Source organism: Trachinotus anak, unplaced genomic scaffold (assembly GCF_046630095.1).
Source record: "Trachinotus anak isolate AG129_WGS33_773 ecotype Australia unplaced genomic scaffold, CSIRO_AGI_Tana_v1 ptg000011l, whole genome shotgun sequence".
NCBI lineage: Eukaryota > Metazoa > Chordata > Actinopteri > Carangiformes > Carangidae > Trachinotus > Trachinotus anak.
In genome coordinates this window covers 23,333,330-23,358,176 of record NW_027273862.1, presented here as the reverse complement: position 1 = coordinate 23,358,176, position 24,847 = coordinate 23,333,330, and the positions used below count along the sequence as shown (strand labels likewise).

The following is a 24,847-nucleotide window of genomic DNA, read 5'->3' as shown; positions in this document are numbered from 1 at the left end:
ATTCACGGAAAAGGTCTTTGTCGCGTCCTGAAAAGCATGAAAAACGTGATTAGGTCTACGTGTTATACTTTCCAGAATTTCTTTCAGTACCAAGAATGTCTTTCAGTGTCAATTTCCCAGTTGCATTTTGAAGGTGATGCTATTGTCATGTATATCACATGCTGGTCAAATGAGAAGAGTTTGGTGGTAGCAGTTCATCAGGCTCGTAAAGCCAGATCGCAGATATCACTTATTATTACAGTTTCAGTGGAAGTGGAGAAGTTTATTTATCTCAGCTCAACCCCCTGTAAACATTATGCCAGATTCAGTCCATCCACATAAAATTTTTGTGCAGCATATTGTTGTTCTCATAAAACTCTCAGTCTAGGGCTAGAAACTGGCAGAATAAGGCTGAGTCAAACTATGAATAGAAACCTTAATAGCTGAACTGAAATCCACACTTGGCAACTTCCTCTTCATAGTTGAGGTCCTCAAGGATGTAAACCCCAACATAAGTAATATTTTGGTGTAACCTCAGGAAACTGTGTCATGGAGTCGGTTGGGAAGTTTCTAAACAAAAACAGAGAGAGGTCAGCTGCAGGCTGGTGGAAGAAACACCACAGCGATGTGAGTGAGTTACGAGATGTTATCATTTGTTTCTTTTGTGTCTCTGATTCAGACAATAATACAAACTGTTTCCTGTGGCAGTGCTGGCAGCTTTATCTCGTATATCATGTGTACATGGATGTGAATTCAGGTTACGTGAGTAACTGATAACACTGTCGGATGCAACTATACCCTCACACCCTGTACGTAACATGTGTCTGTTAAGTTCCCAGTAAGAGGCCCTGTATTCCTATAGAAATTAAATGCTACAATAAACTGTGAATACGCTCTTTATGTGTCATGCATTGTTTTGCAACTATCTCATTTTTATTGTATTATGGGTGTATTGTTTGTTTGCTTTTTTTTCCATAATGTTGTCCATCTCTATGGTGATTTCCTTTCATGTCTCCTGGAGCACAGATAATATCATATCACCTGAGGATAAAGGTCTACTCAAGTCTCTTCTCATCAAGTCTCTCAGATCATTTTATTTATCAAAAAAATTCATGGAATTGAATCATTAAAAAATACTAAATAAAAGAGATAAAAGAAGTTGAGACCTTTTGCGACATGATGCATTTATGAAAAATGAGAGTCTCTCTCTTTGAAGAGTTGGGACTTTTACAGCCTTAAATGATTTATGTGTTCATATGCAGGAGTTTTAGCTTGTTGCATAAAGCTGCAGCTCCATTTCTACTTTTCTACTTCAATAAAACCTCCCATCTCTCTTTTTCTTTTCCTGCATTAAAAATGGGTTAAGGTTAAAAGGCGGAGAGGTGGGCGGGGGCGGGTTTGCGGTGACACTCGCTCCTGATTGGTTGTTGTGGGGGTTTTCGTGCTGCCGGAGGTGTTTAAATAGCCAATCACGGCCCGGTCTCCAGTATGTGTAGTTGCGACGGTAACCGAAGAGTCCTTTCTCGGTGGAAGACCGTGTCCGAGCGACGCCTCGTCCCTGCTCTTACCTTACTCACTCAACTCAGCTGCCATGGAGGAATCGAGTAGTTGACGTTTCCTGCTGCAGCCTTCTCTTTTTTAAGCTTTCTTCCCGTCTGATCACTGACCTCCCGGACCGGTTTTATTGAACTCTCGGCGACATCTTCCTGCAAGCTTTTTTGACCAACCCATCCGAAATCATGAAGTATATCATCGGCATCGGCGGGTGAGTTGTGACCGATGAATGGCCACGGAAGCTAAGCTAAGCTAAGCTAAGCTAAGCTAAGCTAAGCTAGCCGGCTAACCGAGTCTACAGGCCCTGCAAGCCCGGCACACGTGGGGAAGGGCGGTCATGACATCCGCTAAATTGTTGCTTCCTTTTTTTCTTCCGTATTGTTAATTAAATTCATTATCCAGACCCAGACTTGTCAATATTCATCCGTTATCTTCTGTAAACACTTAGCGTAACCGATTCAGACAGTAAACAAAGCTATAGCTAATGGTTGCAGGGATATACTGAAGAGTGAACCCGCCATACATCCAGTTGACCCACCCTTTTTTTTTTTTTTTTTTTATTTCCTTTTTTTTTTTTAAATATGCGGTGCATATTAATGCTTAAATTTTCGTAAACGTGTAAATAAATGCTGCTGATGGTTTAAAACCAGTTGCTTTGCTCATAATCTGTGATAACTAAATGGGGATGTTATGGGAAATGAATGATATTTATCAATGCATGACCTGCAAAATGTTAAACACACATGCTCCTGCTCAGTCACATGGATGTTGCAGATACAGTATTTTATTTCACGGTAAAACTGTTAATCTTTGAACATTCACAGCTTTTCATGTGGATTGCATCATCCACCATTCATTGCCTTTATTGCTTTGTTCCATGCAGCGTAACCAATGGAGGGAAAACCACCCTCACCAACAGACTGATCAAGAACCTGCCCAACTGTTGTGTGGTACATCAGGATGACTTCTTCAAGGTGAGCCACATGCACACACACACACCCCCACCCCCCCACCCCCCCCCCCCCCCTTGAATTTTGGATATAGTTAACAAAAAGGGGATTGCTCTGAGTAACACAAGTTGGTGGGGTGTTAACACTTTTGCTGTTTGTGTTCAGTAGATACAGTTTGCGCTTGTGTGTAAAACGCTATCAGAGCCCTCCATATAGCAGAGTGTAGCACTAGTGGAATGTACCTGGGTACATCTTATCAATGTATGTTTCAGCCCCAAGATCAGATTGAAGTTGGTGAAGATGGCTTTAAGCAGTATGATGGTAAGCCTGGGTTTTTATGAAAGTGTTTGTGTGTGTGTGTGCGTGTGTGTGCGCGCGACTGCTTGTTTGTGGTGTGTGTATTTGCTCCTGCTGTAACATGATGACTTCTGCATGCTACACAGCTTAACTTGAATACTCAACATGTTTCTTTACAATTTTTTTTTCCTCTGCAATTTTTCTATACGCTTCTTCTTTTCTTTTTTTTTTTTTCTTTTCTCCCCCCCCCCCCCCCCCATTCTTTTCCCCGCTTTCCTATTCAGTCATTACTGCTCTGGACATGGACGCCATGATGAGCACCATCTACGCATGGTTGGAGAACCCAGTAAAGTTTGAGAAGTCGCATGGCGTTAATAACACCCTGGATACCGAGATCGTTCCAAAGTCCGACCCTAAGGAGGAGGAGACTCACATCCTTATTGTGGAGGGCTTCCTGCTTTACACCTATGGGTAAAAACATGTGCTCATTACATGTCTGTTTCCTACTGTTGAAGAAATGGGACCAGTTGACCTTGACATTAATTTTTCTACCCTTTTAGACCTTTGATCGACGTGCTGAACCAACGTTACTTTATTTCCATCCCATATGAAGAATGCAAAAAGAGGAGGTGGTAAGTGCTTCAGTGGGAAGACACTGTTATTAATTGGTGTTTGTAGTTTAGCGCACTGCCTCATTATCTTTAATTGTTGCTGTGTCTCTGTGCAGCTCAAGGAACTACTTGGTGCCAGACCCCCCCGGCCTGTTTGATGGCCATGTCTGGCCCATGTATTTGAAACACAAGAAAATCATGGAGGCATCAGCTGTTGATGTTGGTAAGTCTGGGAATTCTTTTTTTATCTTAACCCAGAGTTGTGTTTGTATAGTCTGTTAGTTTGCAGGCAGCTGAATTTTCATTTTTAAAGATTAAAGTTTTACAATAATTAAAGGTGTTTACTATTACAGTGCAACTAGATGGCACCAAGTCAAAGGAGCAACTGTTCAACTATGTCTACGGCGAAATCCTGAATAACATCCAGAAGTCTCATAACAACAAAGGTATACGAGTCATCTGACTGTCCTGTTAAAAATCATTTTATGTAACTGTGAGTTTCGAATTATTTATCCATCTTTATTTTTTTATTGCAGGTCATACGATCGGCTAAAAGGAGCATGTACTCTACCTGCAAGCAGAAGACCGCCTTGCCTTAAGTTTCTACCTGGCAGCTCATCTAGCTGACTGCTAAGATTTTTTGTTTTGTAAATGTTCAACTGACAGCATCAAATGCTGGCATGATTTTATATCAACCATATTTATTGCTTTGTTACACTCCAAAGAGAGTTGATGGATGTTCAGAGGATGGATGCACTTAGTTGCACATGTCAATAAATGATCCTCCTAACAACTCTGTGCTCTTGTGATTATTTTAAGGGTATAAATCACTCTCTCCAGCTGTTTCACTAAGTCAGAACAAAGTCAAGACATGAAAAAAAATAAACACTAAGAACCACATCTTTATGACTATTGGCATGTGAAAAATGTACATTTGCAGATTGTAGTGCCCAATAGTTAGCTGCCAGGTCAGGTGCAGTGAGCTGGCAGCTTTCACTTATCTCGCTCCAGGCAGCAGTTGGTGTGAGTGATAAGTGGAGTCACATGACTGAACCTTGTGATGACCTCAGGATGTGAGCACAACACCTATCTGAAATTCAGATGCACTTGGGTCTATTTCCATGGAATAAACATTGAATTTGTATGTAAATTACACCGCCCTCTTTGCCTGTTTATGAGCAGCAGTTGTGTGTAATGGTGCAGGTCCAAGCCAACAAGTTGCACTAAAGGTAAAATTATGTACTTTACCTGCCTGGCATTTTAAATTTAGTGTCAGGACAAGCTTATATACTATATGACAAAAAACATACTGAAAGCCTGATGATCCATTGGTTTGGGTAAATTCCTGCTGTACACAAGACCATGCTGTGCAGACTTTCTGGGCAGGAAAGAAGCATAACTTGGAGCAAGTGGGAAAATATGGGATATCAACTATTTAAAACCTACCCCACTCTTTTGTTTTTATTTGAAAGTTTCTCTAACCCAGTTGCAGTAAATAAGCTCAATTGGTTTGTCAGATGGTTCATAAACTTGTGGCTTTTTGGTTGCAAACCCTGCCCCATATATTATTACTGCAGGCACACAGATGGCAAAATGTATTTATGTATATATTCCTATGTTTGAATAACATTTTATTTGTAGAACACTCTTCATGGTACTTGAAGATGCTTAACATGAATTGAAAATGATCAGAAAAATATGTGTGTAAACTATGTGGTTCAATATAAGGGGGGGCTAAGTTATCTGTGTGTAAGCTAGACACAAATGTATCTTTATCTGAAAAAGAAAGTTTTTAACAGATAAGATGAATCTCTATCACTTAGTGAAATTATGCAATAATAATAATTCATCAGGCCTCTACATTAATATCATCCATGTGTTTCCTATAATGGAAAAATACAGCTGGTGAAACTTAAACATCTAGAGAAGTCTGGAAGTATCTGAGCTCTGGGAGTGTCAGGCCCCTCTGAGGGAGTAAAATCAGTCTCACACTGTCCTTTTTTCACTCTACTGTAAAAGCACACGTTATGTAATATAGGCATGTATGGAAGTAGGTCAGAGCTTTATGAACCCTCTTGGCCTACATATGAGAAGTCCTTTTTTCCTTTGTATAGTAGTTCTGCATGAGGGTCCTTGCTGTTGTGTGTATTATCCATTATAGTAACTGGTTACTCTTTTCAATATGTTTTGTATCAATTTTGATTCAGAATCAATATATAAGTTTTTTTTTTTCCAAACTACATGATTTTTTTTTTTTTTTTTTTAGATCTATTGCAATCAATCTTTTTCCATTTAACAGTCACTTTTCCCCTCAGCTCAGTGTGTCATTCAGGAATAAAACAAGCTTGAAATGTTGAAATTAGACCTCATGCATGGTGACTGGAGGTCTGACCAAAACAGCATGTGTTGTATTATTCACAGAGCACAAAGCAGCTTTTATGGGTTCCTCTGGTTCGAGACAGACTGAATGATTATTGACTTGTCAGAGTCTCAGCAGCAACCGCTCAGACACACAGTGACCATCTGTCTTAAAAATATGGGTTTTTTTTTATGTACTTGCAGCAATAAAAGGAAACTTATTGGGTTTTCACAAATCTGTGTATTGGTTTTTACTTACAGTCTAGAATTGAGGTTATTGTCATATCCATGCTCTATTCTCAGTATTTACTCCACCCGTTTCCTTTCTGGGACATTACAATGTACCTACTGTGTGTATCCTCACACACATAAATGTTCACATCTTCATAAACTTCCAGCTCGTCCAGTGTGGCCTGGGATTGTTGTGACTGTTCAGCCACAGGCTTCTCACAACATACATTTAGTCAACACACAACTACACAACCACAAGCTAAACAATAAATAGTATATGTATTTTAAACGCCAGAATAAACTTTGTGTGTCACCATTTAAGCTGAATTCAGATGTAACTTCAGTTTTATACTGTTGTACGGATTCAGTTGGAATAGTTCAGACCAGCACATTCAAATGTAAGAAGGGGGCGGAGAGAGAGATAGTGAGTGGGAGATCTTGTTACAGTCCTATCCATCATGGGAATGTCCTGTGGCCTACTTTAGTTTCACACAGGACAAACACCAAAATACTTGGTACCTGGATCAAACTTTTCGAGTTTTATTTTGTGTTTATTTTTGTCCCGATGTCAGATATCAGTCTTTGAGTGTTCTCACAGTGAGATTCCTGCTCAAAACCAGGTATTTTGTGTGTGGACGTCCTCGTATGGCTCAGCATTTTAACAGTAGCCCATAATATGCTTAACTTCGATGCCAAAAATCATTTTGAGATGGTGTTAATTTCCTCAAAGGGTAGCTAACTCATTTTAAAATGGGTGTTACTTCACAAAGTGTGCAAGCTGGTGGTCTGGACTTGAATGTGACAGATAAGCAGTTATATAACACTGACTGCTGCTGGCAAGGCCTCCCTTTGAGAAAAAAAAAGACGGCTGTTTCAGATCTGCACTAAGGCATGGCTGCATATGTTTTACTGACCTCTGCTTCTGTAATACTTTATCTTTCTGCAGCTTTCCTTACTCTACACAACAATGTGATGGGCTGATCAGAGACAGTTACACAGGTAAAAACAATAAGCAGTTTCTTTCAGTAATGTGGGCCCTGGCTTGCAGAAACTAGGTTACTGTGAACTTCTTGTGCTCAGACACAATGCTTCATGGACCAAAAGCACCATGGTGATATAGGAAATCATCTTCTGACACCGATACTGCCTCTGGACTCCAACAAACCCTGCAGTTTTCTAAACCACACCAACCACCACACTAGGGTCGCAGTACTGGTTTTTACTGGATCTTGTTTATGTATGTGAGCAAATGTGTGTCTGCCTGGCTTTCTGTCTGCTCGGGTGCATGTGTGTTTGCGCCAGTCTCCTACTCTGTGTCCTTACACACCTCTCCACAGTGCATCCAAAAAGCAGAGGAAGCAACAGTCTGCTGCGGTTGACTCAAATAGAGCGTATAAACAACACCATAAATCCTCCCTTCAGACCTCTAACTCCTCACAGTTAAGGTTTGGATTCTCACATCTCCACTTCACACAGGTCAGACGGGACCACTAACCATCCCGGCAGAAGAGGTGCCTGAGATTCTGTGGCTGTCTATCTGAGAACAATTTCTTTCCTCGTCCTTTCAAATATTTCCCCCTGTTTTCTTATGTGACCCAACCAAAGAAAACAACAAGGACAAAGAACAGTCATTTAATCAAATCATCCTTTCCCTCCACCACAAATACGCTGTTCTTCAAAGCCTCCTTTTCCAGCCTACAGTTGTTTCTATATTTAGCACGTTTACTACAGTCTAAGAGGAGTCAGTGAAACCAGCTATTTGTGCCATAAAACATTCTGTGATGATTAGGGTTGTTGTTGGGACCTGTGTTGAAAATGTGACCCGCCAGAGCCAGCACGGCAGTGAGCTAAGCAGGGTTAAGGCTGCACCTGTGGGGCTGATGTGAAAACAGCTTCTCGCCTGCTGCGGTTCACCCACTCTGTCTGTGTTTACGCTGAGTGGAACTGGCCCCAGGAGAAATTACACCACTGTGCAGACACAACAAGACACTCTGCAACCTATCCATGGCATTAGACGCTTGAATTGCACACATTTCACAGCTGTTGTTGCAGCACATAGATGGTGGAGGAAGCATTTAGAGCTTTTATTTACCACCACAATGAAGAAATATTTAGGTACAGTGCATGAAATGAAGCTACATAAGCATTATAATGTCAGACCATTATAAGACCACACATGTTTAGATGGGCTTTATTTTATTGTTGGATCATCACTACTGATCCATAGAGATATAAACGGTGGTTCAGGGGCCCTGAAAGCTGTGGGCTTACTGTGCCAGCTAGTTAGTATGAATTATAAAGTTGTTTAGGAATATGCACCATTAACACATAACACATTAAGTGCTGGGAGCTTATATCAAGGTCTTACCTTATTTTCTACATTTTAATGTCCTTTATTGTTTCAGTGTTGTGTTTTCATCAGTGGTGGACACTAACTGCAGTAAGTACATTGAAGCCAGAACTGTACTCTTGTACAATTTTGAGGTACTTATACTTCTACTCCACCACATTTCAGACTTTTTACCCTGCTATATTTATTTGACAGCATTTGTGGTTACAAGAAACTTTTCAGACTGAAATTTTACATGAAGAAACAAATGATAAGCTCATAAAATATGATTCATTTTTTAAGGTTAAACCTGGTTTAATTCTAACCCCTAACAAAAAAGTGATTACTGGCTGGGGCCCCTTCTCACAACTAGCAGTTCCACCAAAGAGACGTTTGCCTCTAAACCTCTCAGATGGGTTTTATTTAAATAACTGTTTCATTTATACAATATTTAACAAAAAGAAAAGTTTGCAGAACAGTCCAGAAAATAATAATTTTGTTTTTTCTTCTTTCATCTCCCATTAACGGCCTCATGACCCCTCAGACTGGCTCAGAGAGGAGCAGGAGGCTTACACGGGCCTGCAGCTGCTCAGATTTGACCTGTGTCCCAGCAGGTTAACCCGTCAAGACGAACTCACTTTACTACTTTAAGTTCTACCAGGCTGCTTATTTCTATAACAGAGCATGTTCTTTTACCAACTGATTGTATGTTCAGTATGTAAAAATCTGCACAGCAACCAAATGTTGTGGAGAAAGAGGTAGAATAACTAACTCTGAAATGTACTGAAATACCATGAAATAAAAAAAGCACTGAAGTAAAACAGCAAAACTCACAGTAAAATATTCAAAACTGTACTTGAGCTATTACATTCGGTTAGGTTCAAATAAATGTGAAATTTGTAATTATTGTTTTGAAGAGTTGTGGTGGTTACGTAGTAAACTGTTATGTTTAAATATCTACTCTGTTGAGTCAGAGAAACCTAATTACTAATGTTCTCCACCCAGACTTGCGTATGAAGAGTTATATAAGACCTGGTTGAGAAGGGAAAGTAACCTCATCCACTGTCACTTTGGTCAAAAACACCGCAAGGAGGTATGTTTTCCAGATCCATGTGTCCAACTCTTCACATGGTACTAAGCGTGCATGAATACTACCATGCCAACCATATGGTAAAAAACCTGAGGGAAATAATAACATGATGCAACCATCCTCAGTGTGGGCCCTGAGGACCATATCCTGTTATGGTGGGTCTGGGAGAGGCCTGGTGCTGCCAGTCTGATGCAGACCACAGCCTCCCACTCCTCACCCGTCTGAATCACTGTTTACTTAGACAGGAAGGCCGCCCGCTACAACATCATCAACTGCTGCTGCTCCATGTCTGTGACTCGCTTGTGGCTTTGGCGAGGTGGGGGCTGTGTTTTCCCCGACGGCCAAGTTTCTAAAAGCAGAGACAAGTTAAAACCAAACGCTTAGAGGAGCAGGGCCCAGCCTCGGAAACCACTGCTCCGCTGAGCCATCTACCTCTGAAGCCTTTTACGCCCCCTCCTTCTGGAATACCTAAGCCCTGTTCAATCAAAGTATTAACCAACTAAGAGCAGATTCAGCTGGTAATATATTACAGAGCCAAAGTGTGAGAAAACAAAAGCAATAATAATAATAATAATAATAATAATAATTGGTCTGTTGGTATAAAAGCAATTTTCAAGTGGATGAATGAAATAAAAATCAACCATTAAAATTGAGAACCTTGAGACATGACTGAAAGTTCAGGGAAAGCTTGTAAGTCAGGATTTGCTGGTAAGATTTCAAATGTTTTATGTAATGTGTGGATCCACTATTTACTTGGCAGATTCTGTGTTCGCTTTGGCTTCGTAAAGTTGTTTATTCTGTTGTTTTTGTATTTTCTAAGGGCCACCTCAAACCTCTCTGTGGCCCTAAGCAGAACCATATTTGCTCTTACCCCTTCATTCTGGTGAATAAAACACTTAAGTGATGCTACATTATACAAAATGACTGATTGTGATTTATATTTTTGTCTCCAATGAGCCCCTGCCAGCTTTTATATATCACAGGCCTGAGCAGAACGTCTCTCCATTGACCCAGTTTCAGAAAAATGAACCACAGCAATCAGCGTTGCAGGAGGCAGTCATATATGGAGCCACTGTATTTAGAAAAGCAGGAAAAATGTCAAACAAAAGCCAAAGTCAAGGTAATGAAAACTATATTCAAACGTGGTTTCTACTGCACTGCCTTGTTTTCATCAGTGTGGAATCAGGTTGCCCCTCTCTGAGAATCTGGACCCCTCCATGGCCACACTGTGGTGCAGTTTCCTCCCCAAGCAGGACTGGGCGGTGGCGGACCAAGCCTTGTTGGTTTTGACTTGAGTTTCCTGCTGTAGTAGTGAGTATAAATTTAGTTTTATGTGAAATGGAGGGAGGTGGGACAGATGCGTGGTTGTGTTGGGAAACGGAGGAATGTAACCTACTTTTATGCCAACAGGCTCTTGTTTGTACCGCTGGTACGTGACAATGGTGTATAAAATGTGAAAAGAGGCTGTGTTTGTTGAAAACATCTGCCTCGTGTTTACCAATTCACTGACAATTAAAGATTTATGGGAGAAATGCTCGGGCTGAATTGGGAACCAACAAGGACAAGGGTCAGTAAACCAATATCAGTCTTGGTGCTCTTGTCTAGCAGCTCGTTACTTCCTGTCAGCTACATTCACCTGGCACCCAAGGTGATCACAGGGAGGGGAAGAAAAAAAATCCCACAGTTACGTTTGTTAAGTACTAGTTTGCATCCTGGATGTTTAATTGTGAAGACAGAGACTCTTAAAACCAAAGATTACACGAAGATGTAATTAGAGTTAGTACAACTCACTAAAGAGATCCTCCTGTCTGGTTGTAGGTGGGCTTCAGAAAATCTGAGAAACCTGCAGGTTCGCAGACCAAGTGACGTGAACTGGCCTCTGCTGACCCCTGGTGGACTGAGATGGTTAATACGGTTCATATAGTCAGTCATGGCGCATGAAGAACTGAGAAGAGGAAGTTGACACCTTAAAATAGACACTCAGATGTCGCTCTTCAACACACACACACACACTTGAGAAGCTGTTTTACATAATAACTTCAATGCATGCAACTGTCACAAGTATCACAGCAGCAGCTACTAATCCTCACACATAAGTGGACAGTTTGGATAGAAAACAACAAAAAAAAGTCAATTCACAACTAATCAGTTTGTATTGCTTTTATTATTAATAGTACAAACAGTGGAGTTCCAGGCGTAGGTAGTGCATAGAGGCCTCTTAAAAGGTCTGTTACACAAATTTACAGATGCTCTGTATGGTGGCGGCAAAGTTTGGTGCATATTATCATCAATTATCATATTATCTGAACCCCAGAAATATAGTCAATCAAATTTAGTGCAGACAAATTTTTGATTTGAAACAACACACTTGTTTTATAACATTCAACATTAACAGAGCATGAACAACACATATTAACACTTTAACAAAAGACAGCAAACACATTGATTCTCCTCCTGGTCATTGTCTGATGGCCGCAAAAGTGTCTTTGAGTAATTTGTTCCACTCTCAGGAAGTGCTTGAGTTGGTGTCATCAGAGGTTGATAGTGGGAAGTGCCAGCATTTGATCATTTAGTCCATGTCTTTGGTTTGTGGCGAGCTTGGCAATCTCAGAAATAAAAGGATCAGTTTTTGCAGGTTTTAGCCCCTTTACGAAGAATCACATACACTGTCTGTGAAGTGAACCATTTTCCAAAGCATATGGCTGTTTTGAATGGATTTTTTTTAAACTGGCGACAGCCACTGTCGTTCCGTTTCACATTAAAAATTCTAGCTTGATTGAGTTAAGACAACAACTCCTATCCTGCAAATCAGGCAAATGGTATAACAGACATTTACAGAGTTTTCTCTAATACTGTTGGAAACAAAGACAAAATGTGTTTAAACTCAATCTCAGTCCTGTTTTAACAACTTCATATAACTTCCCCAAGCATGTCTGATTGCAGAAGCTGTCCCTTAAATATTTCACATAACAGGTGGTGAACCTGGACTCAAGCCCATTTCTAATGTGACAGTTGCACTATTGCAATTACAATGACCTGCACTTTAAACCTGCCGAAACCTGTTTGAGATAAGAGGCAATACAACAATAAAATCATATTTACCTTTATTGTCTAAACGGTGGTATTGTGCAATAATTCAGAGCATCGGTGGGAACTGTCAACTGCATTACCCTGTAACAATGACTTAAAGTGGACAATAATAAAAGAGGACATAATATTCAGTCTCATGGATTAAATGTATCAAGGATATTTTAATGGCAGCCTGAATGGCAGGGAAACACATTCAAAAACATAAAAATGGTAGTGTGTTGGAGCCTTAGACACATGCGATGTGACCACAAAACCCCCTGTAGGCAAATGGTTGGAGATCCATCTCTCCTGTTCTGCTCCTGTCTGAGCCTCTACTGTAGTCTGTCAAATAATGGAAAAATACCCCAAAAAGGATGTTAAAAAAAACATATCTAAAATCTCAAATACCCGGGCTTTGGAAAATGGTCAGCAGTAATGTGATGTACAGTTGATATGTAATAAATAGGCCAAAACATGCAAAAGCACCTGTATGGTCCTTTAATACAGCAGGGATACGGTACTTGTGGATCCTATGTTCTTTTAGCAGGTTTGGCAATAAGCTGCCTTTCTCTCTCCAGCTCCTTCTCTCGCTGCTGCTCCTTCTCCAGCGCCTCCCTCTGCTTCTGTTGCTGCAGCTTCAGAGCTCTTTTCTGAGAGAAACCAACCGTCAATATTTAATCAAAGCTGTGCACCGTTTCATCCGCATCCATCCGACAGCCTGTCTTAAAGCAACTACTCTACCGCAAGAACAACAAGATACCTTTAGTTTAGTTGTCTTTTCATGGAGCATAATCATTTCTTTCCTTATGTTCACCAGTTTATTGTGGTAAACCTTCGCCTCTGTAAACTAAAGACAACAAGATGGATTAGAAAGCATTCCTGCTATTTGGTACACATGAGATTAAAATTTTAAACATTCAAACATACCAGTGAATTGAGGTCGAGTAAGGCGTTACATTCTCTGAACTTGGTGACTTCTTGGTCCAGTGTGTCTAACAATATCAGCTGATTTTGTCTGGTTGAGAGAAAAAAAAAAACCCCACAAAGAGTAAGAAATAAATGTCATGAAGTGAACTTTACACATGGTGAAGGACATCTTCACCAAATCTACTGTTTGCTATTCATCCGGACACTGACAGGATATTCAAAAGTGTCCCTCAAGTTTTTACTTGTTTGTAAACTAGCACTAGATTTTTTATATGGACGTGAACACCAGCATGTTGTTGGAGAAACTACCTGCATAAAAACAACTGCTCAACCCATTCATCCAGTTCTGCTTAACGCATGATTACCTGTGTGACCTGTGCATACTGGTATCTGCGTGTGTCAGACGTATAACATAGTCGGTTTGAGAATCAGATAACTGACAGCTGTACAGGCAGAGACAGGCTGTTTTTTAGACCTATTTTACACATCTTTTTATTTACTTCACACACCAGTTAGTAGAAATTTGTGAAGGAGGTATATTTTTTAACAAGTAGTTTTTCACTGCTTCCTTTCTAATCTCATTTATGGTGGGATACATGGGACCATCCTCAAAAAAAAAAATACAAACCAAAAGACAATTTACAAGAAACTTAACATGGTTAGAAAAGTTTATTTTTAGTTCAGTTAGATTCTCTTAGCACCTTTACTGTCTCTATTTAGGTCTTTCATGATTTCTTTTTTACAAAACTCCTTCATCTCCTGTTGTTTTTCATGGAGGCCGAGGAAAAGTGACATGGGACCTTCATACTTTTTAGACTAGTCACATCCAAACCTATCACTGAAATCAGTGATTACAATCTTTAGTGAGAATAAAACCAGCAGAAACTTGCCCTGCCATGACACATGATTACTTCAGACAGGTAGTGGACAGGATGAGACAGTGTTTATTACATTTTTTCGGTGATGTCGTACTGATGAAAAGTGTAAACCTTAAACAATTGGTCATTTAATTGCAAAGTCCATCAACAGAAAAATAACTATTTTGATAATTGCTTATTCGTTTAAATTTTTTTCATGAAATTTTTAAAGCAAAAATGCAAAACACTTGTTTGTTATAACTTCTAAATTGTGAGGATGTTTTGCCTTTCTTTGTCTAATGTGATAGTAAATGAAAATCTGTAGGTTGTGGAAACAAAAATAATTAGACGATGTCACTTATGGCTCTGGGATATAACAATGGGCATTTTGCCACTATTTTCCTGCATTTTACAGACAAAACAATTAATCACAAAAAACAAAAGATAATAATTAGTTGTAGGGGAAAAAAAGAACACTGTAAAGTATTCCACTCTCTCTCTCCTGCTAATTCACCAAGTGCAAAAGTAATAACTCATGACACACCGAGCACGGAAATACTCACGTGAGCTCTTGAAGTGCTCGCTTAGAGCTCTGCAGATCTGGTAGGTAGTGAGAGAGTAATCCCTCTGTGAGTTTATCCACTGCTTTCTTATCCACAAACGCATTCTCTACAGCTGAGCTCTCCAGAGGCAGGGACTCCTGCTGTGCCAACTGGGGATCTGTCAAATATGTAACAAAAAATGTACAAAGTGTTTAGTAATGTGACACAAAATGCCCTTCAATAAATTAAATCCTTGAACTCAGACGCTCAACCTTTCACCTCTTCTGATCTGACTGCTGACACATGAGAGGCAAGACTGCATTGTTTTAAGTGATATACTGTAGATCATGTGTTTGACATACATACGGGCTGACAGCAGTCCTGAACACATCATACAGTCCATCCCATATTTTACCAATTTTTCACCAAAATAATCACTGAAAATTGCTCGTGCAACAAACATGCAGATTTAGAAACTTTGCCCCGTTTGCTATCTGTTAAATATACATCTAAACATACTTAAGCTAATTTATTGAATTGTGCACAATTTCTGTTTGAAAAAATTACTTCAAACGATTATTCAATTATAAGAATAACAGCTTTGTTAATTTCCTGTCAACCGACTCATCTATTAATCAACTAATAATTGCAACTCTAGTCTATATGTACATGTATATGCAGGACCTTTAACTCTAAACACTGTTTTAATGTTTATATGAACAACAAGTTGGTAGAGGTCGCTCACAAGTGAATGAGGATGCACAACCTGGGGCTGCAGCTGGACTCATTGTAATCTTTACTGTTGTTCAGGCAGTTAGATCAGACAGGTGTGGACAGGTAGAGACACACACACACACACACACACACACACACACACACACACACACACCTTCACTCTGTGGAAGTTCACTCTGAGACGAGGGTCCTTCATCCTCCATCCCCTCTACCTCCATATGCAGCGACTCTGTTGACCCAGACTGCTTATATAACCTAAAAGGCGGAGGTTTTATTATCACCGTTTCATCAGGGGTCATAGCTGGTCAAAAACATCGAGCATCTAAACGATGAGGAAGTGTTTAGCTTAGCTGCTGCTCACGTTCATGCCACATTAGCAGCCAGACAACCCGTAAACATGCCACCTCAGTCGACGCCAGCTTACCTGTTTCAGTGTCTGTTTAACAACACAGTACCTGCAGGTGTGAGGAGGTGAGTTTCGTCGCCCGAAGACACAAAAATAAACACGGTTGGTTGAGATTTGGGGATTTTGCTGCCGAGTCCGGCCGAACGTCATGTGACCCTTGCGTCATCACGTGATTGCGGAAGAACCCGAACTTGCCGCTGTGACTTCCGAGTCCGGAGGTTTGGACTCAGATGTTTACACCGGAATCACCACGAAAGTTTTTACATTTAAAAGCCAAGAAAGTCCATACAACCAAAACGTACACGTGTAGGTAAGTCGAGCTCACATTTCTAGACACAGTACCACACTAGAAGAGTTTTTTTTAGACCCAAATTGACATGATAAGAGAGCTAACCCCCAGTAGCTAGCTTGTTACTGTTTAGCCGAGGCTGTTTATGAGAGAACTGAAGTTTACTGCCTCATGTGGGGGGTGTAAGTGACTCTTTAACATATCAGCTCCACAGTGACAGTGTTGTGACAGTCGTGGATGAAATTGTCTGTGTTTTTTTTGTTGTTGTTGTTGTTGTTGCTGCTCCAGGTGCAAAGATGGAAAGCAAATGCGGACCCTGTTGCAAGAATGTGAATGATCACCTCGGAGGACAGTAACCTTCAGACAGAGCTCACCTGTTTATACCTTGCCTCCGTGATAATTAAAGATGTCAGGTGGGAACCTCTTCAGCAAGGTGCGCTCCGCCTTCAGGAGGGAGCGAAGCGACTGGGACCTGAGCGACTCGGCGCCTTTTGACTTGTCCGATGAGCTGGTGGAGGATGAGACTCCCAAATTCAACAAGCTGAAGGTGGTGGTGTCTGGAGAGATGTCGGACTACTCTGCCGGGGCTCCGTCCAACGGGGTGGCTGTGAACACGCTGGTGGTGGCGGATGATGATGATGACTCGATGCTGGACTCCTCTTCGAGCCTGGGCAGCCCGGGGTTAAATATGGACCCCTGTGACACCTGCACCAAGAAGAGGGAGAGGATCAAGCACAGGAGGGTGATGAAGAGGCTTGTCGTTGCAGCTTTGCTGTATTTCCTTTTCATGACAGGTGAAATTATAGGTAAGCAGGTGCCAAGTGAAACACACACACACACACACACACACACACACACACCATATATTTATTTTGGTAGGGCTGCATCTAGTCTATGAAGTGCTCAAAGTGTCTCTCAAAGTTTCCCAAGTTTCAAGGTCTCCAGAGGCTGGCTTACCTACCAGTGGGCAACTTCCAAAGCCCTAGGTTTGCCCTCTGTCATTTGGAACAGCATAATTTTATTAATTACAAATTTGCTAGACATTTGTAGTTCAGCATCAGCAGTGCCCCGTTGTAGTAGAGTAACTCTCAAAATCTAGTTTTAAGATCTTAATTAGTTTAGTTTATACTGAGCCTCATTGTTTTACATATGTGTTTTATCAAGTTGTTTACATTTTAATTAACATATAGAGCAAAGCGTTAATCAATCATTGGAGAACTGTAAGGCTGAGCCCAACAATTAATTTCATTATCAGCACATCTGATTAGTATCTTTTATTAATGATTGATTGATTGCCCAGTAAATAAAATGTCAGAAGTAAAAAGACCCATCATTATTGCTTGAAGACCACACGAACACACAGACCAGTGACAAAAGGAAAAACCAACATTCAGTGTTTTGATGCTCTGTGGAACTGTGCTGGAGGGATTATTCTTCAAAAAGATATTCCCTCAATTGGTGTTTTGATGATGCTGGTGGAAAGTACTGACTAATTTGTCAGTCCAAAATTTCCCATGGATTTTTCTTTTTTTTTACGAGACAGAGAGCCTTTGTTTTCTCTGTGAGTCAGAGGTTCTTAATAAAAAAGTGGTGACCAGAACATAGTTTCTGTGATTAAACTTTTTTGTGCGACAGTTCACTTTTTAAATTAGATTTCATCCTCCTAGGAGCACATTAGATCATATGCTAATTCATGTCATTGTTTTCAAAATTCATTTATTATTTAACATGTGAATTATCAAAATTGTTGCTCCAAAGGGCGTCTGTAAGTTCACAGCATATTACCTGGAAATCTAACTACATACAACTTTTGAATGGTATTGTACTTTGCTGTTGATGTATATCTGTATGGAGCCACACCCATCTAAACTCATGTTATGTATCTCAAAATCTGTTCCTGCACAAATAGCTTAGATAGATCTCAGCATTTTTCATTTAACTGATGACATTATCTTTTACCTTCAGGTGGTTATGTGTCCAACAGCTTAGCCATTATGACTGACGCTGTGCACATGCTAGCAGACGTGGTGGGCATTTTGTTTTCTCTGCTGGCCCTCTGGCTCTCCACCAAGCCACCCACTAAGAGATTCACTTTTGGACTGCATCGCCTCGGTATGTCTCTGATTTCAGAAGCCTTCATGCTTCCTCTTTTCACTTTCCATTTATTTCCACTAGCTCTGTTTGGTGTGAGGCAAACAGATACTTGGTTTTGATGCTGATGAATCACATTCAATGAAGAAAGCACGTGTTCAGCAGTGTTCAACCCAGATCAGATAACAGATAGGATACTTTATATTGAAGCAGAGACACAGATGATTTAGATTTCTGGCAGATAAATATAGACCTCACAGTCACTTTGGCTGTTACCATTACAGATATTTATCATTTCATAACAACTCCACTGTGTGTCTAGTTTCCACCAGTGGAGTTTAGCGATTACAGTGCAACTGTGGTGTTTGATGCAGATGTACATGTATATGTCAGCATGCTGCCTGTCCCGGTTCATTACACTGTTGCAGTTTGCATGCAATCAGTCAGGGCGGTAACCACCACGGTATAACATTGTGAGAGCAGGTGGCTCCTACAAAGTGTCCCTGTAAGAGGTCACTCAGTCGTCTGAAGCAAGTTTCATGTTAAAACCCGTATTTATGTGGAATAGGTTGGTTAACAGCAGCAAAGTTAAGGTATAAGATGGCAACTGTCCAGGAAGGGCTTTGTAAATGGATGAATATGTGCAGCAAACTTTGTCGTTGTCTTTGTCATATAAAATGCAGCGGTGAGTCTTGTATTGTCACTAGTCATGATAATAAGGACAGAATGTTCATTTTAATCTGGAAATCTGGAGGCAACGTCTCCATAAAACAGAAACTGAGAAAACTGCCTTATAATCTTCTTTCTCTACGTCAGAGGGAAACTGGTTCTGTATCTGTATGAAAAGCACAGCTTCTGTCGTAGTTTACCTTCAAGTTTTTCTTTGTAATTCTGTATTTCAATGTAATTTCTCTTTAGGTCAGATGTCAACATATTTGCTCGGTTATACTCTCAAAGTTAAACCTGGTCAGAGTGGTGATTTGCATTTATTATTTGGCCATATTACTGGAATCTGTATTTCTGGGTTCTGAGAATTTTGTTTTCTTTTCATCAAGGTTTAAAATAAGATTAATCATATTAGCATTACTCCAGTGCTTAAAATTGAAATAAAAGTGGAAAAATGATCACAAAACCTGTATAAAACAGTATTACTCAATATCATAAGGGAGAGGTCTGACCCCTTTGATCGTGAGAATTGTATAATTGCTGACTAAATCAGTTAACTTATAATGCTAGGTTATCAAATCTGCTGGATAGATCTCACTGCGCCCTCTTGAAGTCTGGTTTGTCTCGAAGCTTTTATTGGTATTCTTATGAATGTGCTTTGTTTGTACAACTGATTGTGATTTCCTGGCCCAGAGGTGGTATCGGCAGTCCTCAGTGTGGTGCTCATCTACATTCTGACGGCCGTACTACTCTATGAGGCGGTTCAGAGGACGGTAAACCAAGATTTCAACATAGATGGAGATGTCATGCTCATCACAGCAGCTGTGGGGGTGGCTGTCAACCTTGTGTAAGTAAAACACTCATATGTAGATATTTGTTTTGAGTAAAAAATGTGAGACGTTTTCCAAAGATAAGTCATTCTCTTCTTAGTCCATTAGTTCATAATGGATTCTTATATAAAAGAAATTGAAAAGAATTTGTCCCAGTTTTCACCTGTCTATTACACATAAAATTGCCACATTTACCCAGTAGAGAAGGAAGATGATACAGGCTCAAAGGAACATACATAATACATCAAGGCATGTAAGAACTATGAGAGATGAGAGGCAAAGCAAGCCACATATGTGAAGGCTATTATTCTTTTTTTATCCTACAATATCCATATTCATGTACAAAAAAACCCATTTCAATATGTTTTACATTTATCAATACAGTCTCAAGGGAAAACCCCATATTATACTTTTACAGTTGCTATCCACTCTACCTCTGTTGTCAGTTCAAACAAATGAAGTACAAATACATTCTTGTGAATGTGGAGTGTCAGCAAAAATTTAACAGTGCAGTACAAAGTACTGTCTAAACTACACTGAAGAGCTTGAAGGTGCTCAGTGTCTAATGTTTGACCACAATCAGTAGGTGAATGAATGACTGCAGTTTGAAAGGTCAGTTCAGGTAAACCATGATGTGAATTAGACAAAATGTATATAATTGTATTGCTTAAAATAAATGCCAGTGTTTTTTGTTTTCTTGTGTCTTTAGAATGGGTTTCTTATTAAACCAAGGTGGTCATCTCCACTCTCACGGCCATGGTCATTCTCACGGCCCTGCAGCTGCCTCAGCTTCACAGTCAGCAGGCTCGGGTAACCAGCAGAGGGCCCATGGCAGCCTGGCTGTCAGAGCAGCCTTCATCCATGCTTTGGGAGACCTCCTGCAGAGTGTCGGGGTGCTCATAGCTGCCTACATTGTCCGCTTCAAGGTATCCTACTTTTGTAAAAGAATTGTTTGCCATGAATGTTAATAATTAACACAGTTTACTTTGCTCCCTAGAATCATTGTTTAGGAAACTTTACATCTCTTTCAGAAGATATAATTTAATATTTCTTTTAATAGATTAACTAGATTTTCATATAAATGTGGCCTGTAAAAGAAAGTGTTATCAATTATTTGCAGCTGCATTGTGCGTAAAAGAGTAATTTGTACCTATCAAAATCATTTTCGAGAGCTAATTTGTGGTTGAATGGTTGATTGAAAATTAAGTTGGAGACCATCCCACAGCCCAGTGTGAACAATTAAGCTGTAACATGCTCAGTAACAGGGTAATGCACAGGATAGACTTTATTGAACTGTATGTCATGTATGTCTGACTCTGAAATTTCATATTTTCCACAAATGATCACAAACATGTGAACATAGGCCAATGACACCTTGTTGAACTCGTGGTTTTGTACCATGTACAGTGGTCATTCATTTTCCAGTGATGTATATTGTTGGCTGTTCGCCATTTGTTCGAATTGAATATTGATATAACCCTGTGTCTTCACAGCCGGAGCTGAAGTTGGCAGACCCCATCTGTACCTATATCTTCTCTGTTCTGGTTCTCTTCACCACATTCCGCATCATGCGAGACACAACATTCATTGTTCTGGAGGGTAAGTCCTGGCTCTTGTCCTGTCAGATTATGTTGTTTAGTATTCAGAGAATGCGGTGAGTACATTAATTGTGTTCTTTTTATCTCGCTGTATCAGGTGTTCCCAGGCACCTGGACTCTCAGCGAATCAAAGAGGACCTTCTGAAGCTGGAGGATGTCCAGTCAGTCGATGAGCTGAATGTCTGGGCGCTGACCACTGACAAGACTGCAGCACTAGTGCATCTCCAGCTCAGTAAGTACAACATCAGTAGTCTCATCTAGACTGTCTTCCTGTCTGTTTACACACTTATTTTTCATCATGTGAGGTGTCAAGTGTCCCAGTGAGCCAGCACCGGGATGCCGAACCTGGCCTATGATGTGTTGAAATGTCTGCTGCAAAAAATATTGCAGTAGTAAGCAAATAGCGGCCTGTGGGTCAAATCTTTCCCACCAACAAACTGTTTGGCCCACTGACAAACGGTTTCCATAGTTTTCCCTTTCATCATTTTCCCTTCCAATATGTTTTCATCCCCATTTCATATGAAGAACGTCACATTTATGGGGAGTCAAATCATACAACTTCAACAACTCAGAAAAACCAGACAGTACAAGCAAGTCATCTGTCTTAGTTTTGGCATTATTCCAAAATTCTGTAAAATCAGTTGTTTTTCCCACGTCAACGTGTCATATATGACTTTAATAGACTCCCTGTCGTACCTCAGTCTATCTCTATCTCATTGTTCTTTCACTGTTTACATCAAAATGATTACATGATTTTTCATAAATCTATTTTAGATAACAATTAAAATACAACAATCATGTAAATCTTAACATATGAGCACTGCATTCATATTCATGAGTCATTTTTGCCAAATGACCAAATATTAACTTTAACGTTTCATTACCAATGGGGAAAAAATTACTTCTTGAATTTGGATAAAATGTAATAACGGTGTCCTGAATTTCCATTGGACCTTTAAAATGCCCCTCCCCTCCCCTCCCCACTGAACAATACGACTCCTGGACATTTGGGACACCCTTCAAGTTGTTTCACTTGTAATCAAATGCTTTTGTGTGTACACAGCGCCCTCTAGTGCCAGCAACTGGGAGGACGTCCAGGCGAAGGCTCGCCACCTGTTGCTTCACACCTACGGTCTCACCAGGTGCACAGTTCAGGTGCAGACACACAGGCAAAGGCTGGTGCGCAGTTGTGCAAACTGCCAGCAGCCCAGTGCCTAAAGAGAGACTCGTGTTCACATTGACTTCCACGGTGCATTTTATGGAGCCAGACAGCAGAGAATATAATAAACAGAGAGCTTGAATGGATGTCGCACCACTGTCTCAGCTCAATGCCATAGCAGGAGCAACAGTATACAGTATGTAAGTGGAAAAAGACTAGTGCCAAAGGACAGTCAGTGGAACAAAGGCAGATGACATTTCTAATTAAAGGATCACCACAGCCTCCAGGGACCGTATGCTCTTACGCTTGCAAAGCTTAATTCACCATTAAAGCCTATTCCAGGGGTAACTTTTTTGTATTTTACTGTTTGATTTGTCTCAACTGATGTTTTGTCATCAGATGTAAATGTAACTTTTTGTTACTAGATGTGAGGACTGTATACTAAGATTGTATTATTTTACTAAGGATGTCAGCAAAATGAAAAGGTACCTCATGTCAATTGATTATAACTGTGGTCACAGTGCATATAAGCTGTACTCCTCACTACTGGCAAAAAACCTTTATCATTATGACCCTTTAGTAGTCTTTAAATTTCATCAAATGCACTTAATGTTTAATATTCATCAGCCAAAGTCTGTTTCAAGGCGGATTTTTTTTTTTAAACCTTAGTTATTCTTAAAGTAGTCCTTATTGGCTGTACTGACCAACCATTAAAATAACTTGACATTTTTGACACTGATGTTATTCTAGCATGTCTCTTAATTCATTGTGCAGAGCAGGCAACTGACAATCAAAGTGTGATTGACTTTGAAATATGGTAAATGCTACAGTATTTGAAGTGACTTCAATGTGGTTTCAGCCATGCACCCTATACTCAGCTTTTGTTTTCATATCATTGACTGACAGTGTAATAATGCTGACAAGTTTGTGGAATCCTCAGTATTTCAGAATTGCAGTGTTTCGAGGAAAGACGGAGTGAGCTGAAATTTGCCAAGAATAGTGTTTATTGTGTTTTCTCTGTTAAGTGTTGAGAGGCTGTTTGGGGTTTGTTGCAAACCTTGCCACGTCTCTGATATTAGTCATCAAGGGAAATCAGGAACTGGATCACTGTTTTTGTTTATAATAAAGTATTTAAACTTTTGTGTCTCTCAGTATCTCATTTCTCTGCACAAATTGAAGTAAGGAAACAAATTTGTATCATTATTTTTACTGAATTAGTCAGGTGTTTGATCTCCATCCAAAATAATGTTATCAATTGTGAGAACACTTACATTGATTATCACTTGAAAAACTACAGAACTTGCTAATAATAATGCAAAAAAGATATACAAAAAAGTCTGAATATAAAACATGAAATGGTTTGGTAAATGTAACTGAATGCATAACTTGATGTCCTGAATATGTTGCTGTCACTTTCCAACTCTAGGTGGTGCACTTCTTCCAAGCTGAGAAATTCTCAGGAGCATAAAACACATATCTGTAAAAAAAAAAACTCATTCTTTACCTGATGAAACTGCTTTGAAAATTGAAAATTAGTTGATAACTAATGATAAAAGGTAAAAGCACAAATATATAATTATGTAATGGAGCATTCTGTATGTATTCACTACATATTTGAAATGTGAAAACATCAACTATGTCATACAAAACAGGGTTAATATTCAAAATGCGGATATATCGGGTTTATTATTGACATGAGTAAACTGGGAGTGTCTCAGTTTCCAGGCAACAGGTGCTTTTACATAAAATCTCTGAACCAGAGGGAGTGAAGCTGTTTATCTTACAGCAGAGCCAACAGTTAACAGGCACCTGACTGCCCTGCCTCACTTTAGAGTACCATAAAATGTACTGAACCCTCTCACTCACCAGTGTCGGAGCCTGTTACATTCGACTGCATTACAGAAACAATATGTATATATATTTCTCTCTACTTTAAGGAATAGAAGTCAAGAGTTCAATTTCTGACTGACAGTGGTTTTATTGTTGCAACACTGACAACACATGGGGAATTCCTTCTCTCGCTTCTCATGCTCTAAACGAGCAGTACCTGCTTTAGTTACTTATCACATGGTCTGTGGTATCACAATGTCAGTGAACTAGTCACGTACACAAATTCCAGCACCACACACACAGGCACTACATCCTTCCTCTTCCATCATTGTTTCCCTAAATAACCTTCTAGTTGCACTTTGATTAATAGGTGAAACTAACTATCTCTAAAGCTATGAAATCTGACAAAGGTAGCATGTACGTAATATTCGAGATGAGAAAAATGAATA

The 24,847-nt window shown here is 39.9% G+C and overlaps 3 protein-coding genes across 6 annotated transcripts; 2 read left to right on the top strand and 1 right to left on the bottom strand.

Annotated features, from left to right (window-relative positions):
- Positions 1 to 1,464: 1,464 nt before the first annotated feature.
- Positions 1,465 to 4,184, top strand: mibp2 (muscle-specific beta 1 integrin binding protein 2). Of its 2 annotated transcripts, XM_071489480.1 has the most exons (8): positions 1,465 to 1,744; positions 2,417 to 2,507; positions 2,756 to 2,804; positions 3,065 to 3,251; positions 3,341 to 3,412; positions 3,508 to 3,614; positions 3,745 to 3,837; positions 3,928 to 4,184. In XM_071489480.1, exons 1-8 carry the CDS (start codon positions 1,719 to 1,721, stop codon positions 3,942 to 3,944), a joined length of 642 nt encoding a protein of 213 aa, XP_071345581.1. In that variant the 5' UTR covers positions 1,465 to 1,718; the 3' UTR covers positions 3,945 to 4,184. The 2 variants fall into 2 exon arrangements, with proteins under 2 accessions (XP_071345581.1, XP_071345583.1); XM_071489482.1 differs by lacking the exon at positions 2,756 to 2,804 and having other exon boundaries at positions 1,468 to 1,744.
- Positions 4,185 to 11,544: 7,360 nt separating this feature from the next.
- bloc1s6 (biogenesis of lysosomal organelles complex-1, subunit 6, pallidin) lies at positions 11,545 to 16,104 on the bottom strand. Of its 3 annotated transcripts, XM_071489110.1 has the most exons (7): positions 15,985 to 16,104; positions 15,684 to 15,784; positions 14,816 to 14,972; positions 13,396 to 13,483; positions 13,229 to 13,315; positions 12,955 to 13,118; positions 11,545 to 12,810 (listed from the first exon to the last, which is right to left on the bottom strand). In XM_071489110.1, exons 1-6 carry the CDS (start codon positions 16,083 to 16,085, stop codon positions 12,999 to 13,001), a joined length of 654 nt encoding a protein of 217 aa, XP_071345211.1. In that variant the 5' UTR covers positions 16,086 to 16,104; the 3' UTR covers positions 11,545 to 12,810; positions 12,955 to 12,998. The 3 variants fall into 3 exon arrangements, with proteins under 3 accessions (XP_071345211.1, XP_071345210.1, XP_071345212.1); XM_071489109.1 differs by having other exon boundaries at positions 11,545 to 13,118; XM_071489111.1 differs by having other exon boundaries at positions 11,545 to 13,118; positions 15,954 to 16,087.
- A 2-nt stretch (positions 16,105 to 16,106) lies between these two features.
- On the top strand, positions 16,107 to 23,708 carry slc30a4 (solute carrier family 30 member 4). Its single transcript, XM_071489107.1, has 8 exons — positions 16,107 to 16,245; positions 16,513 to 17,030; positions 18,190 to 18,336; positions 19,675 to 19,828; positions 20,521 to 20,737; positions 21,305 to 21,410; positions 21,507 to 21,641; positions 22,473 to 23,708. Exons 2-8 carry the CDS (start codon positions 16,631 to 16,633, stop codon positions 22,625 to 22,627), a joined length of 1,314 nt encoding a protein of 437 aa, XP_071345208.1. The 5' UTR covers positions 16,107 to 16,245; positions 16,513 to 16,630; the 3' UTR covers positions 22,628 to 23,708.
- Positions 23,709 to 24,847: the final 1,139 nt, after the last annotated feature.

Excerpts from the sequence above, each read along its gene's own strand:
- mibp2 (XM_071489480.1), top strand. The coding sequence starts at position 1,719 with ATGAAGTATATCATCGGCATCGGCGG. Across the intron at positions 3,252-3,340 it reads TTCCTGCTTTACACCTATGG|ACCTTTGATCGACGTGCTGA; the intron begins GTAAAAACATGT and ends CTACCCTTTTAG. Across the intron at positions 3,615-3,744 it reads GGCATCAGCTGTTGATGTTG|TGCAACTAGATGGCACCAAG; the intron begins GTAAGTCTGGGA and ends TTACTATTACAG.
- bloc1s6 (XM_071489109.1), bottom strand. The coding sequence starts at position 16,085 with ATGACGTTCGGCCGGACTCGGCAGCAAAATCCCCAAATCTCAACCAAC. Across the intron at positions 14,973-15,683 it reads TGAACTTCCACAGAGTGAAG|ATCCCCAGTTGGCACAGCAG; the intron begins GTGTGTGTGTGT and ends CATATTTGACAG. Across the intron at positions 13,119-13,228 it reads AAAAGACAACTAAACTAAAG|AAAAGAGCTCTGAAGCTGCA; the intron begins GTATCTTGTTGT and ends GGTTTCTCTCAG.
- slc30a4 (XM_071489107.1), top strand. The coding sequence starts at position 16,631 with ATGTCAGGTGGGAACCTCTTCAGCAAGGTGCGCTCCGCCTTCAGGAGG. Across the intron at positions 18,337-19,674 it reads TTTTGGACTGCATCGCCTCG|AGGTGGTATCGGCAGTCCTC; the intron begins GTATGTCTCTGA and ends TTCCTGGCCCAG. Across the intron at positions 20,738-21,304 it reads CCTACATTGTCCGCTTCAAG|CCGGAGCTGAAGTTGGCAGA; the intron begins GTATCCTACTTT and ends GTGTCTTCACAG.